The sequence below is a fragment of the Barbatula barbatula genome, assembly GCF_947034865.1.
Source record: "Barbatula barbatula genome assembly, chromosome: 19".
Lineage (NCBI taxonomy): Eukaryota > Metazoa > Chordata > Actinopteri > Cypriniformes > Nemacheilidae > Barbatula > Barbatula barbatula.
In genome coordinates, this window is record NC_136782.1 from 6,161,530 (window position 1) to 6,175,543 (window position 14,014).

The 14,014-nt window shown below is 38.5% G+C and overlaps 1 protein-coding gene across 1 annotated transcript; it reads right to left on the reverse strand.

Moving 5' to 3' along the window:
* Window positions 1-3,458: 3,458 nt before the first annotated feature.
* LOC306908801 (G-protein coupled receptor 83-like) lies at window positions 3,459-9,553 on the reverse strand (the record flags this gene model as incomplete). The annotated part of the gene is made up of 5 exons (XM_079481992.1): window positions 3,459-4,134; window positions 7,147-7,280; window positions 8,195-8,320; window positions 9,003-9,391; window positions 9,481-9,553. The coding sequence occupies 5 exons, from the start codon at window positions 9,551-9,553 to the stop codon at window positions 3,459-3,461; spliced, it is 1,398 nt and encodes a 465-aa protein (XP_079338118.1).
* Between the last annotated feature and the right edge of the window lie 4,461 nt (window positions 9,554-14,014).

Below are 14,014 nucleotides of genomic sequence, written 5' to 3' on the forward strand. Positions count from 1 at the left end.
TTAATGCTTTACTCTTCAATTGTAATCTCTTAAAAACAACAATGTAACCAAAACTCTTTTAAATAGTAAACCAGAGTATTTAACATTAAAATGTATCCCACTAATCTTGTTAAAACTATGAAATTATGTAAAACCTTTAAGTAAACTAACCAAATAGAATTGAAAAGGCACAGATCTAAGGATCATTCATGCCTTGTCAAGTTTACTCAAGATATATACGTACAACATTAACTTATTAAAATATGTCTGTGCAACAATTTATATGAATGTCTTTCTTGTTACAATTAAAACTCACAAACACAGCTAGTCAGGTAGGGAACACAATCTAGTTTTAAAAACCTACTAAAATGTTGCATGGATGTGTAATCTAAAAACATTAATTTTATATATGATATACTTTAAGCACCTTTAAAAACAATGTCAGAGAGATATCAGTCTTTAAAACCTCATGCTGTGGCTGTGACATCATCGTGTGACATCATTCTGCAACTGTCAGGGACTTTTTCATTCCTGCTGATAAAGTCAATTAATTCAGTGGCAAACCATCTTCAAACTCTTAAGTTCTATCAGAAAGATTCAGCGATGATTTACATTTTTTATGTTATTCCGGTATGTTATGGTTTAAAGGCATATTTAATAGCTTTTCAAGGTCAGCATGTCCTAAGCCTGCCCTTCATGAAGATGAATGATGCTGTTATGGTGGATTCACGCGGTACGGGCAGTCGCGTTTGTCTGGTTCATATTCAAAGGGAACGTGAGGCAAAATGCAGGCCGCTTTGTGCGGTGCTCGTGCATCCAAAATCCTGCAATTGTGTGGCAGGAGCAGCTGACGATAAAAATATTGCATCTCTTTGTGAACGGCCACATCGGCTGAAGCTGCATTACAACCAGATAAAACTGTAACACTACTGTAAGTGTTCCTGGCACAATACAACTTAACATTTCCGTTTTTGCCGGAAAGACAAGAATTTACCAGATTATTTTGATAACTAATCACTTTGATAATGATGATAAATCTGAATCTGAATGATTCTTGTGTTTACAATTTAGAAGCAAGAAAGTCAGGAGTCACTGACAGTATAGGTACTGACAATTAACAATAATATTGAAAACAACACTGTAAAACATTTCGTTTTAGAAAAATGTACTGTTATTTTTACATACAGTGAGGGAAATAATGATTTGTTTGCCTGCTTGCAAAGAAATGAAGGGTCTATCATTTTTATGGTAGGTTTATTTTAACTAATAGAAACTTTTTTACATAAGGTTATAAATTGATTTACATTTCAGTCAGTGAAATAAGTATTTGATCCCCTCGCAAAACATAACTATGTACTTGCTGGAGAAACCCTTGTTGGCAAGCATAGAGGTACTGTCAGACATTTCTGATAGTTGGTCACCAGGTTTGCACATGTGTCAGGATACATTTGAGTCCTGTCCACTGTGAATCTGTAAGGTTTCTCGGCTGTCGCTCAGCAAATAAGAGTTTTAGCATCCTTCACAGATTTCTCCTGTTTTTAACTCGCTTCATTAGGAGTCACTCACCTGACGAATGTGCCGCTTCTTCCTGCCGCCCACTGAGACGATCCCCCGCTAGGAAACGGGAGACCTTGAGCTCGGGGAACAGCACTGGCGACATTGAAAGCTAAGGTTTATCGGAAACTTGCTAGATTTGATACGTTGTGCTTCTCTTGACCAAACGCTGCTAAAGGGCGTAAAAGTTACAAAATCAAGAGACAAACTTGCGTACGTTAGAAACACTGTTGTGGTGCGCATTGGCATGTGTGCGGGCCAGAGAGGCACACGGCAGAATTAATATATAGCAAATATATTGTTATGTTAAATTTTCTTCCCCTTGCTTGGGCCCCAAGCGCGCATGGGCCCCCGGGATAATCCGGCCCTGGTCTTGGCAATATGTTTTGGGTCTTTGTCATGTTCAAGGCACATCCACGACCGATCTTTGGTGATCTTTGTCTAATATGTGACGGCCCAACCCTCAGCCCCTCAATGCGGTGAAGTCATCCTGTACCCGAGCAGAGAAAAAGCCCTAAAGCATAATGTTTCCATCACTGTGCTGCTCTGTAGGGATGGTGTTCTTGGGCTCATAGTCAGCATAAACAGGAGTCAACTTTGGTCTCACAGCACCTTCTCCAAAGCCTTTTCTGAATCATTTTGATGTTCATTGTCAAACTTCAGACGAGCCAGGTGGGGCTTCCTGAGCAGGAGGACCTTACGGATGCCTCAGGATTTCAATCTATTGTGGCATAGCGCATTACTAATGGTTTACTTGAACTGTCTTGAACAAGCCTCTTCCGTGTAGTTCTGGGCTGATCTTTAACCTTTCTCATGATCATCTTTACCCCGTTGTGGAAATCTTGCAGGGAGCTCCAGACCAATAGTTATTTCCAAATAATAATAAATAATGGCACCAACAGTCTCCTTCTCACCAAGCTTCTGTCTGTAGCCCATTCAGGGTTTGTGCAGGTCTACAATCTTGTCCCTGACATCCTTTGAAATGTATTTGGTCTTGATCATGGTGGTGGAGAGGTTGAAATGGAAGATACAGATTCTGTTGGCAGGCATCTTTTATATACATAACAAGCTGACTTAGGAGGACTTTCTTAAGGTGACAGGACTAATCTGTGGTCCATATAAACACATAACCAATCCGTAAAAAGCCAGAACTCTGGTTGGTTGGTAGGGGATCAAAGACTTATTTCACTGACTGAAATGCAAATCAATTTCATTTCAGGTTTCTATCCGTTAAAATAAACCTACCATAAAAATGATAAGACCCTTCATTTCTTTGTGAACATTCAAACTTACAAAATCAGAGATCAAAATCATTTCCGTCACTGCATACTGTAAATTTACAGATTTGACTGTTTTTGTTAATACAGTGAAAGACGTATAATTACTGAAAAAGACTGCAAAAATTGACAAGAAAATCAAGAAGAATATGAAATTATAAATGGGAAAACTGTTTTATTTACATTTTTACTGCAGCCCCAGCTGCTGAAAAATGTCATTTTTTACTGGATTGTTTTACAGTGTACTTACGTAATATCATGTGAATAGTGTTCATCATATTATGATAAATAAGTAATAATTTAGCCCCTTGTTTTGCCTTAAGAGACACAATGGTTATAAACTTATCCATTTCAGTTTTAACAACAACCTCTCCCCATCAGAAAGAAAATACAGAGGGAGAAGGAATGTTAAAATGACTTATGTAAATCATACTGGAAAATCCCTAAAATACATCAAGTACCCAAATTATGTTTTTCTTTAAAAGGGCTTGTGCCCTGAGCGCTAGTTGTGCTGACAAACGTCATACTTTTTAACACAATGTTCCTCATTAGCATATTTTATAAGCGTTATTTTAACCCTTGACCTTTGCTTGAGAACCTCTGGCTGTTTAGATCACATTCAGTGTCACGTCCTCGATGGACCAGAGCTCAGCTCACAGCAACAATTGGCTCGACCGAGAGAATATCAGTCTTCCCCGACTGGCCGAGAGAGGTGGAGTGAACAGCGCGACTCTCTTTGGGATCGGACTGTTGCGAGGAAGCGTGGCTCTCGGGCCATGCGGCCCTGTGAAACCCTGCGCTGGGTGGGGCCGATGGCTCAGGCCCCTCCCCCTGACTTCTACAGTGCGTCCGTCTTCCTTGGCCCCGCCTCTGTCCGTTTCTGCACATTCCCAACAGGTAAGTGAGTTCGGCTCTGAAACTTTGGTTCAGCCAGCAGTAAATGAAAGGATTGTAGCAGGTGGAGCTCATGGCTAACCAGTGGAAGCTGAAGTAGATGGCGTTGTTGGACTGAATAACTTGACTGGACAGCAGAACCACGTAGCAATTCAAAGGAAACCAGCAAACGGCGAATACCGCCACGACTAACATCAGCATCTTAATAGTCCTCTTCCTCTTCCTACGCTGAAGGACGTACTGTTCGCTGGTGACGTCTCCGATGGTGTTGCGGCGCCAGAGGCGGCGAGCGACGGCGGAGTATGCGGCCGTGATGACGAGCAGGGGAAGGACGTAAAGGAGAATAAACGTGCCCAAATCCAGACACTGCCAGTATAACTCGGACGGGTCGGGGAAATCAGGCACGCACAGAGAGCGCACTATGTCTTTGCTGTAATGCAAAAGATAAAGCGATAAAAGAAGAGTGAAGAAAATAAAAGATTTGGAATTAAAAAAGAGGTGGAATTAAAATTGAAGTGTGTTATACTGGGCTACTAGTGGGCTACTTTCACCCTCAAGGCATCCTTTTTGTTCATGACTTTCTTCTTTCAGAATCATGAAGGTGGGGTTATAGAACCACGTATCCCTGATCTTCCAAGCTTTAAAATGGGAGTAAATCGTGGACGAAATTTTGAAGCTCCATCGAATGTTCCAGTGACTAACGTGGCATTTTTTTTCGTTTTGCTTTGCTGTCGGCTCTTCACTGCCGCTCTCATCACCAGAACTTACAGTACGACACTGCGTCATCCGCCGGTGTGGTGCAGAAAAATTACGTACAACGTAAGCTTTCCTGTGGCTCAGTGGTAAGAGCATGGCCCTAGCAACACCAAGGTCATGGGTTTGGGGATTGCGCATTGTCAGAAACAAATGTATAGTATAATGCAATGTAAGTCGTGTCTGCCAAATGCATAAGTGTAAATGTAAAAGAAGGATAGTCATATCCTCCCTTTTGTCCTGGTTTCTTGATACCAACATCAGAAGAGCAGAGCCAGAACCTGGCTCCAGGGGGGTCTGGATTTAGGTTGGTTCTCCTACCGAAAGTGTTGGTCACCTTTTGTTTCTCCGATATTTACGACTTCTAAACTTCAAAACCATTCTTAAGCTTCGAAGACCCAGGACGCGTGGACGGCATTCTTCTGAAAGAAGAAAGTCATGTACAAAAAGGAAGCCTTGATGGTGACTAAAACATTAGGTGAATTATCCCTTTAATTATTTAAAGTTAAAAAACTCAATTATAACCCGATTGTAACTTTTGCATCTCTGTCGCCATCTCTGTTTGAAATATAAAATTGCAGGTTACTTTGGGTACTTATCTTCATGTGGGCTTACCGCTGTGAATCAGGGGAAAGTAGGCAGGTTTAAAACACAAATTTCTAAGTACTTGCCCAGTAGCTGAATTTTGGTTCATTGGGTTTCCTGGTTAAGCTAACTTTTGTGGCTATACCAATTAAGTATAGCTTAGCTGTCAAGAAAAAATGCCCTTTACATAAAGCATATATGTATAATGAATTATAAAAGTAGTTTTAATGTGTTAATTATGCCTTGTACTGCATTTTAATGGTCTCATGAATAGCTAAATGTAACTACAGTTAATACATTATAAAACTTATCAATTCATTGCTACACTTTGAATATTTAATTTGGTTATAATTCTTTACAACAACATTTGATGTATTCAAAATTATAATGCATCATAAAGGCTTTAAGTAAAGGGTTGGCCTACCAAAACCTACCATTTAATTCTTTAAAATTCTTTAAAAGCATGCCCATGTTTACCCTGTTTTCATTCTGTTCTGTCTCTTATATAGACCGCTTCTTCAGAGGTGCGCACTGGGACTGCAAGTAACTTCCGTCCTGTGTTTGTGTATCGGTCTGGGGTGCGTTTACCGCACAACGAAATAACTCGCTGGATAACCACTATGGTACGATGCATCGTTGGGGTAATGAACAATATAGACATGACCGTCAGAGATCAATTGTTTGAACCTATATGGTTCAGAGATCTATTTGATGACCCCACAGGTGGAGGAGCAATGACGTCTACTAATAAATAGGTTCAGATCGAATTAATGTCAAATTCTTGATGTAAATAACACACATTGCATTCAAGGACTACTTTTGTCATGCCATTTTGTTATCTGTAGTTTTATTTCACGATATTTAATTCATTTATAAGTGTCCTCCTACGTCATTCTGCCTAGGCCTACATGTCATAATAACACGATCAATGCTTCTAACCACAGCTCTAGACCTGTAGTTTCTACGCTGCAACTTAGCAATGCTGCTTGCTCTTGATCGTTGGAACGATGGTTTTGGGAAACACTTGAATCGCACCCTAGTGTCTAATTATATAACTATTTATATTTAATTTAATTGAATTTATGTTAATATTAACTTATTTTCTTTTTAATTGTATAATAAATAATTTGTTGAATGGTTCACATTTAAAGAAAATGAAAAAGAAAACCGTTCTTCTCGGTTTCTCTTGATTGTTATCAGAAATAATATGCAGGCGCTTTATTATTTGTAAATGTGCACTGGACGTTAAGGGCAGTTCAAGAATATACACATGCACAGTAAAGTTTTTTATGTTTAAACCCTTTAAACCCATTGGAAATCTTCACATTTTGGCTTGCACTCCTGTAGCCGAAGCTACATTTCTATCCTTAGTAATCCCTCTGGTTGTTGATGCATTACTGTTGATACAGCTTCATCTCCCAGTTTTGGGAGTTTACAGTGTGTTTTGGTAGTTTATACTCCCACAATAGATGCGTTAAGGATTAACACATTGTTTGTGTAAGGCTTTTTTTAACATATTCGTAACAAAGGATGTGTTAGAGGTCCAGTGTGTCATTTTTGGGATGATCTATTGATATCAATGCAATATAATATACATAGCTATGTCTTCAGAGGTGAATAAAGAGCTTACACAATGAAGTGTTGTGTTTTTATAACCTTAGAACGAGCTATTTCTATCTACATCTTACATGTAATTCTCCATGTTCTGTCAGCCGTCGTAGGGTTTCGAAAGGGAGGGGTGGAGTGAGCGGTTGGTTGCAATTCAGATATTACTGACTGGACCTTTAATTTACTATTGAAAACTCACTAAAAATAAAAATATGTAAAGTGTCTGGCAGGCACCGTGGGAAGTAAACCTTTCTCTCAAGGGTATAAATTAGGTAAAATGTGCAAAGGAAATGGAGAAAATAAATGAAAATGTTAAGATGAACTATCGGGAATGGCATGGCTAATATATCAGTAAACTAGGGTTTCACGTAAGCTATAGCATTGGGCAAATGTCATATTGTTCTTACATTTCTGATATTTATTGTGCAACTACAAGAAGTCATTCAAATGTCTTTCTCACCTCAGCACTAACACGAAACAGAAGTATTGTGCTTACCTGTACACAAAAGTAAACAGTTTCTGGTAAATGGCATGCGGGAGTGAAAAACAGCTGGCCATGAGCCAGAGAAACACAATGCAAACGACACCCTGACCCATACACATCCGAGGCTTCAGGGGATACAGGATTACCTGTGGGAACATGAACCAAAAATGAGCTGTGCATCTCTCTCTTCACACACACGCAGCACTAATGTGTGGAGGCTGTTATTATTATTGCTATTATTGTCAATATAGTCACAATCCTTTCAGCCTTAAAGGGACAGTTCACCCAAACGTGCAAAAATTCTTTCATCATCTCGTCCCCCTCGATTTATTCTGATTTAACTCAAAATTCACCTTATGGAGCATTTAACAACTGTTTTCTATAGACCGTTTCACCGGATGCCCGTGAACCAGACCCCCAGTTTACTTCCGGTTTGTGTTTGGCTAGAATCTAATAATATAACATTTTGTACTTTATTGAATATATGTTCATTTGTATTATTATTTTACTGTATAATAATTGTATAAAATAAACTATTTGTAGAATTCAGTTGTATGTTCATTTTATTAAAAAACGATTTGTCGAATGCGTCCCGTTTGGTGGCATTTAAACACACCGTATAGGATACTGACATCTAGATCTGCAGATCCTGAATACAGCAAAGAAAGCAAGTACATATTCATTTGTAAACAACAAAATATGAACGTTTTACATGTATTTTGCAACCTGCACCAGTTCTCAGTCTTTCACAGTGCAGGTGGGTGACTTTAAGTACTTTTGTTTCTGTTGAAATTCAACCGACAGTGAAATGGAAGAGACACAATTCATACAGAATTGAAATGCTGATTAAAGACAAAACTTCACCGGTGTCTTATTTATTCCACAGATGTATTGGAAATTGCAATGCCATGGTATTATCACCAGACACTATAACTGTTGTATGGTGCAGAAAATATCCACAATATACTCATAAATGTAGTCTGAAACACAAGAGTAGAAGAGGCTGTTGAAAAAGAAAAGAAAGTTTCACTGTGAAGGTTGTGTGTTTGTGTGTGTTTACCTGGCGTCTGTCCAGTGCGATTGCAGTGAGAGTGAGTGTGGAGACGTGAAGGGAACAGTACTGCACGAACCGACTGATGTGACACATGCCCCTTCCAAACACCCAGGTGCTGTTTACAAACCTCACCTATACACGCAAAACAGCGTAAAATAAATAAACATGTATAAAAATACACTTGTGTGTTGTTTGAGGGTGCTTTGAATGAAAACACAAATTCTCATGGTTTCCACTATAAAGACCATAATACATAAACTTTTTACCACTCAAATCTTTACACATTTCCTTTATATAGTGTGTTTTGGCTTTATTCCAGGAGATTAGTAATAATATATTTACCATTACAACACATACTTTTCACGTGTGATCACGTTTTAATTATTATTCATGGTCTCAATAATAAATTACCATCACTACAGGGACCATTGATCATCATATTTGTAGACCAGAAAATATGTTTACTAAACTTGGTTCATTTTCATACTACTACAACTACTCCTTATAACATTGCTACTACTAATATAACAATAATACAACACTAAAATAAAGTGGAAATATAAACAAACAAAAATATAAATAAACAGCAGATAACAAGAATAATAACAATATTAATATTAATAACAACAATACAACTGATACTAACACTAAAATAATCAAAATAAAGAAATGTAACAAATATAAATAAACAGTACAAAATAATAAGAATTATTATTATAAAATATAAATACCTAAAATTATAAAAATAATAATAGAAAACTTCCACTACTAATGCACAGAATAATAATAAAGCATGAATAAGGTATAGACATACCAGAGTGAAAGGTGTATTTAAAAGCGTAATAAGTATGTCGGCAATTGCCAGATTGACAATGAAGAGACTCGTGGCAGAATGCATGCGCTTGTTCTTAATGACCACATGGCACACGAGGATGTTTCCAAACAGTGAGATGACTATGATGACAGAGTAAGAGAAGATGAGCAGAGCTTTGACGGTGAAGTGCTGGGACTCTTCTCCGTGCCTCTTCTTCCAGAGCAGCGAGCGCCAGTCCGCCAGTGCGCTCTCATCCAGCGCGTAAAGACGCGTGCGGTTCCCGAGCATCTCTTCCAGCATCACGGATGCGTTGTATCCCGGCGCGCAACAAGGCTCTGTGTGCACTGTCAGATATGCCAGTGCCAATAACACCCCGCTCCAGAACATGTCTGAGGTTACATACACAGTCAAATTATAACTTTAAAGTATGGATCCCCACGAGGACGGCCAGTAGAACACTGGACATCTGCCTGAGCACCAGACATGTTGAGGTGGTCACCAAGAGTGCTGCTGAGCATCTGCAGTTCACGATGAGAACTCAGCACTGCCATTGGTTAGACATGTATCTGCACTCGTGACGCAAACACAAAAAAATGGAAGTCACATTATTTGCATAATTATTTGCGTCTATTAACCATTACCACAAAAAATCAAAATACAGCAATTGTATCGATTTCTATGTCCAAGCCTACAGGTTCAGAAGAAAACTGTCAGAGGCTGAAGACCTCGCCGGAGACCATCAGCTACATATACAGTTGTGTTCAAAATAATAGCAGTGTGCAGCTCAAAATCCTTATAATAACTTCTATTTCAATACACACATGCAATGGGAACACTGCGCATTCTACTCTAAATCAAAACTTGAAGAAAAATGTATCACATTTGTTATTACAGAAAGTGAAGAAATGGGAATGTTAGGCTGTTCAGAAAATAGCAGTGTCTGCATTTTTCTTTACAAAGGCAAACATTTACTCTATAAAATGCTTGAAGATTTAGGGTTCTTGTGGATCGCTGAACTAATAGTACAGCCACGGTTTCTGAGAACTGCTTCACGTCTGTGTTGCATGGAGTCGAGCAACTTCTGGCACCTGTGAACAGGTATTCCAGCCCAGGACGATTGCACTGCAGACCACAATTCCTCTGCGTGTCTTGGTTTTGCCTCAGAAGAAGTGTTTTTATGTCACCACACAAGTTTTCTATTGGATTGAGATCTGGATATTGGCCTGGCCACTTCATAACGTTAATCTAGTTGGTCTGGAAGCAAGATGCTTCTCGCTTACTGTGGTGTTTGGGGTCGTTGTCTTGTTAAAACAACCATTTCAAGGGCATTTCCTCCTCGGCATAAGGCAACATGACCTTTTTAAGTATTTTAATGATCTCAAACTGATCCGAGATCCCCGGAATCCGATAAATAAGCCCAACAACATAGTATGAGAAACATCCCATCACGATGCTTGCGCCATCATGCTTCACTTTCTTCACTGTACTGTGGCTTGAATTCAGTGTTGGGGGTCTTCTGACAAACTGTCTGAGACACCTAGACTCAAAATGAACAATCTTGCTTTCATCAGTCCACAAAATACTGCGCCATTTCTCTTTAGGGCAGTCAATGTGTTCTTGGCAAACTTTAACCTCTTCAGCACAGGACTTTGTGGGGGGTTTGTTGCCGATAGCTTGGCTTCACATAGGCGTCTTCTAACTGTTAGTGTACTCACAGGTAACATAAGACTTTGGAGCTGATCATTGGCTGAGTCTTTGCCATTTTGGCGATTCTTCGATCTATTCGAATGGTAGTTTTGCATCTTCTACGTCTTTCTGGTTTTGGTTGCCGTTTAAAAAGCATTTTATATCATTTTAGCTGAGCAGCCTAATGGTTGTCTGCACTTCTTTATATGTTTTTCGCTCTCTAATAATTGTTTTAATCAAAGCAGCTGTCCGGAACAATGTCTGGAACATCCCATTTTCCCCCGAATTTCAGAGATTTTCAGATTTTTTCACAGTACAACATTTGCTTCGTCCATTTATAAAGGCCACTTTTTTACACCAGTTTTTCACAGAATGATTTACTCTCTACTTGAACCCCATGCTGCTATTATTGTGAACATGACCTTTTCTATTAATGATTCAATCATACAGAATAAGCAGCATGCGTGTCATGACTGTTGGTTTTCTATTACTCTACTACACCTATGAGTAAAATATTTAGCAAATAGAAACATCTTTTCTACCACAAACAGTTACTGATCTGGTTAGTGATGTTGGACTGCTATTATTTTGAGCATAACCATACATGCACAGTCCGAGGAAATCACATGTGCTGCACATCACGTAAAGCTGCACATTAACTGGCTGAAACGAGGAGCAAAATCAATTCAATCGAATGTTTATTTGCTGCAGGGTCACTTTGCCTTGGACTTCAGCTATACAGCATTAATATTAAAAAAATTTACCAGGTACCTGCATGAAAGTGTCATTCATGAGCTCCACGGGGTATCTGGCACTAAATGCAACAAAGCATCTAGCCTCATCTGTAGCACAGCAGGGATCACGGCAGCAGAGCAAGATCGTCATGCTAAAGGAGATTAGAGACAAGATTTGATTTGGTCTTTTCTTAAGGCTTGTTCCAATTGGTGATAGAGAACTCCGATCTCTTATCTTCTACACTTTGTAAAAAGAGGACGAGTCTTCGAGACATCAGTAAAGTGTTGGAGGAATACATATTAGAGAAATTTCTCAGTGGTTTTGTTCACACAATGAAAGTCAACAGGGTCCAATGTTGTTCGGTTACCAACGTTCTTCAAAATATCTTCTTTTGTGTTCTGCTGAAGAAAGAAAGTCATACAGATTTGGAACGACACAAGGGTTGATAACTGATTAAAAAAACGATACACTTCATATGATCATCCCTATTCTCTGAGTTCAATACAGGCCAAAAATATGACAGTGATTTCTGCTTATTGAATGACAGTAAAGGTCTTTGCACATACAATCCGAAATTTCTGTATGCGTCTTTCCGTATGTGGCGCTTGTTTGTATGTTTTCTCTGAATTGTCAAAACGCCTCTCAAAAACTTGCTACGGATTTGAAAAATGCTGAAAATCGAACCCAGTCAGAATATTTTTTTGACGGATGAAAATATCAGAGGCAATGTGTAAATGTGATTGACACAACGTGAGGTTGTAATTCTTGCCCTCGATGGCAATGGCCTTGGGAGATGTAAAGACCAGCGAATCATTTGAATTATAGATCAACAAAACATCCCATGAAGATGCTGATAGAAGAAATCATGTCTAAAATTCAACAGAGAGATAGGAGCATGTGAAAAATAAACATTTCTGACAAACATTTCACCGTGTTGGAAACAAGCTTTTTCGATCATCAGAACATCAATAGATGCAATATTCTTCAGTGGCAAAACAAGTGCAGGATTGGCCTCAGAAATTGCTTTGAATAGAGCAACAGGCTTGAAGGCTTTTTGTAAAAATGCACTATTCTTTCAGTTGAAAGATGTGTAAAGATAAATGGTCTTAAGGTTAGGGGTCTTATTTGCATTCCGTTAACATGATTTCAAACGTAAAGTGTGTTTTGGTTCCTGTTGAAGGTTCACTTTTGCTTTAACTTTCAGACAGATGGCCTCACATTGTCTTTAACTCTTTGGCATGATGCGGAATCTAAAGTTGAATCGATGAATGCAAGCTGTGCAGGCCCTAAATACATTTTCATCAGCGTTCTTCACAGATGTTGATAATTTGTTTTTTTCCTTTTGCTTCACTGTAATGATACAGAAAGAACAATTAATTAATTCTAAATAAATCTTCATGCTCTACCGAAGAGGGAAGATATACAGCTTTGGAAAAACATCAGTCATTTTGTACTTTCTGAGAATCTACTTTAAGGTGGATAATGATATAAATCTTGTCGTTTTTCAACCATTCTAGTTACTTATATCTGGCACTTGACTTTCACTGCATTGCTCTATAAACTCCAAGGAGGTCGTGTATGAATTTTGCAGATGTTTTCATAGATTACTTGCTGCTATACCATATTTTTATTTTTAACACGCATTATATGACTAAATCGTACATGTGTCCTATGGTGTGACAGCAAATGCAGAGAACAAACTGTTGATATTACATTGCTTTATATTAGAGATACTAAATTTTGGATTGGATCGGATTCTGATATTAGGAATAGTCCGGAATGGTATGCGAGTAAAAATATATGTACGATGCGTCACTATTGCTTTGTTAGAGATCGCTTTACATGTCCTGATTATGTGTAACCTACGTGTCTAACCAAAAAGGCTTCAACTAAGCACATACAGTAAGTAGCTTGTCAAACGGAAATGTACATCACAGGGCACACTGGTGTCTTTTGGAACTGTTATCCAATCACAGTAGTGGGCGTTTACTTCCAAGTCTTCAATGTGGCCGAGGGTTTCTTGTGCGGCCTCAAAACCCGGGTAGAATATAGCCTATTACTTATTGATTTTGATGTTCTCGAATGTAAAAATCCACACGAACGTCATAAGTAGACCCAAGACATAAAATAAAAACAACGGCCAGTTCAGGACACCTTTAACACGCATTAACTGAATTCTGAAGGTGGAATTCATATTTTTTTACATTTCTCAATGTTATTATTTCATATAATGTCTATTAATTTTGACCATCAAACTGGTGATATTTCTGCACATTTTCTAAACACAGAGCACAAATGAATAGCTTTTTCTGTCCTCTTTTGATTGAATCGGCCCTGATCATCGGCTGTTTTAAACTATCGAGCGTTTGTGTGAAAATGGCTTTTATCGGACGGAACCAATTATTGACTGATATATCTGTGCATCTCTACTTTATTTACTCTTATATTTATCATCTAAAAAAGTAATGAGAGATTTATTTTCATTGGTAGTTTTTTTCACACCATAGGACAAATTTGCTTATCAGCCTGTCAACTACCCATTTGTATTTTGTGTCAAGACAATATAGTATGCTGAAACTATAAGTGCTTTT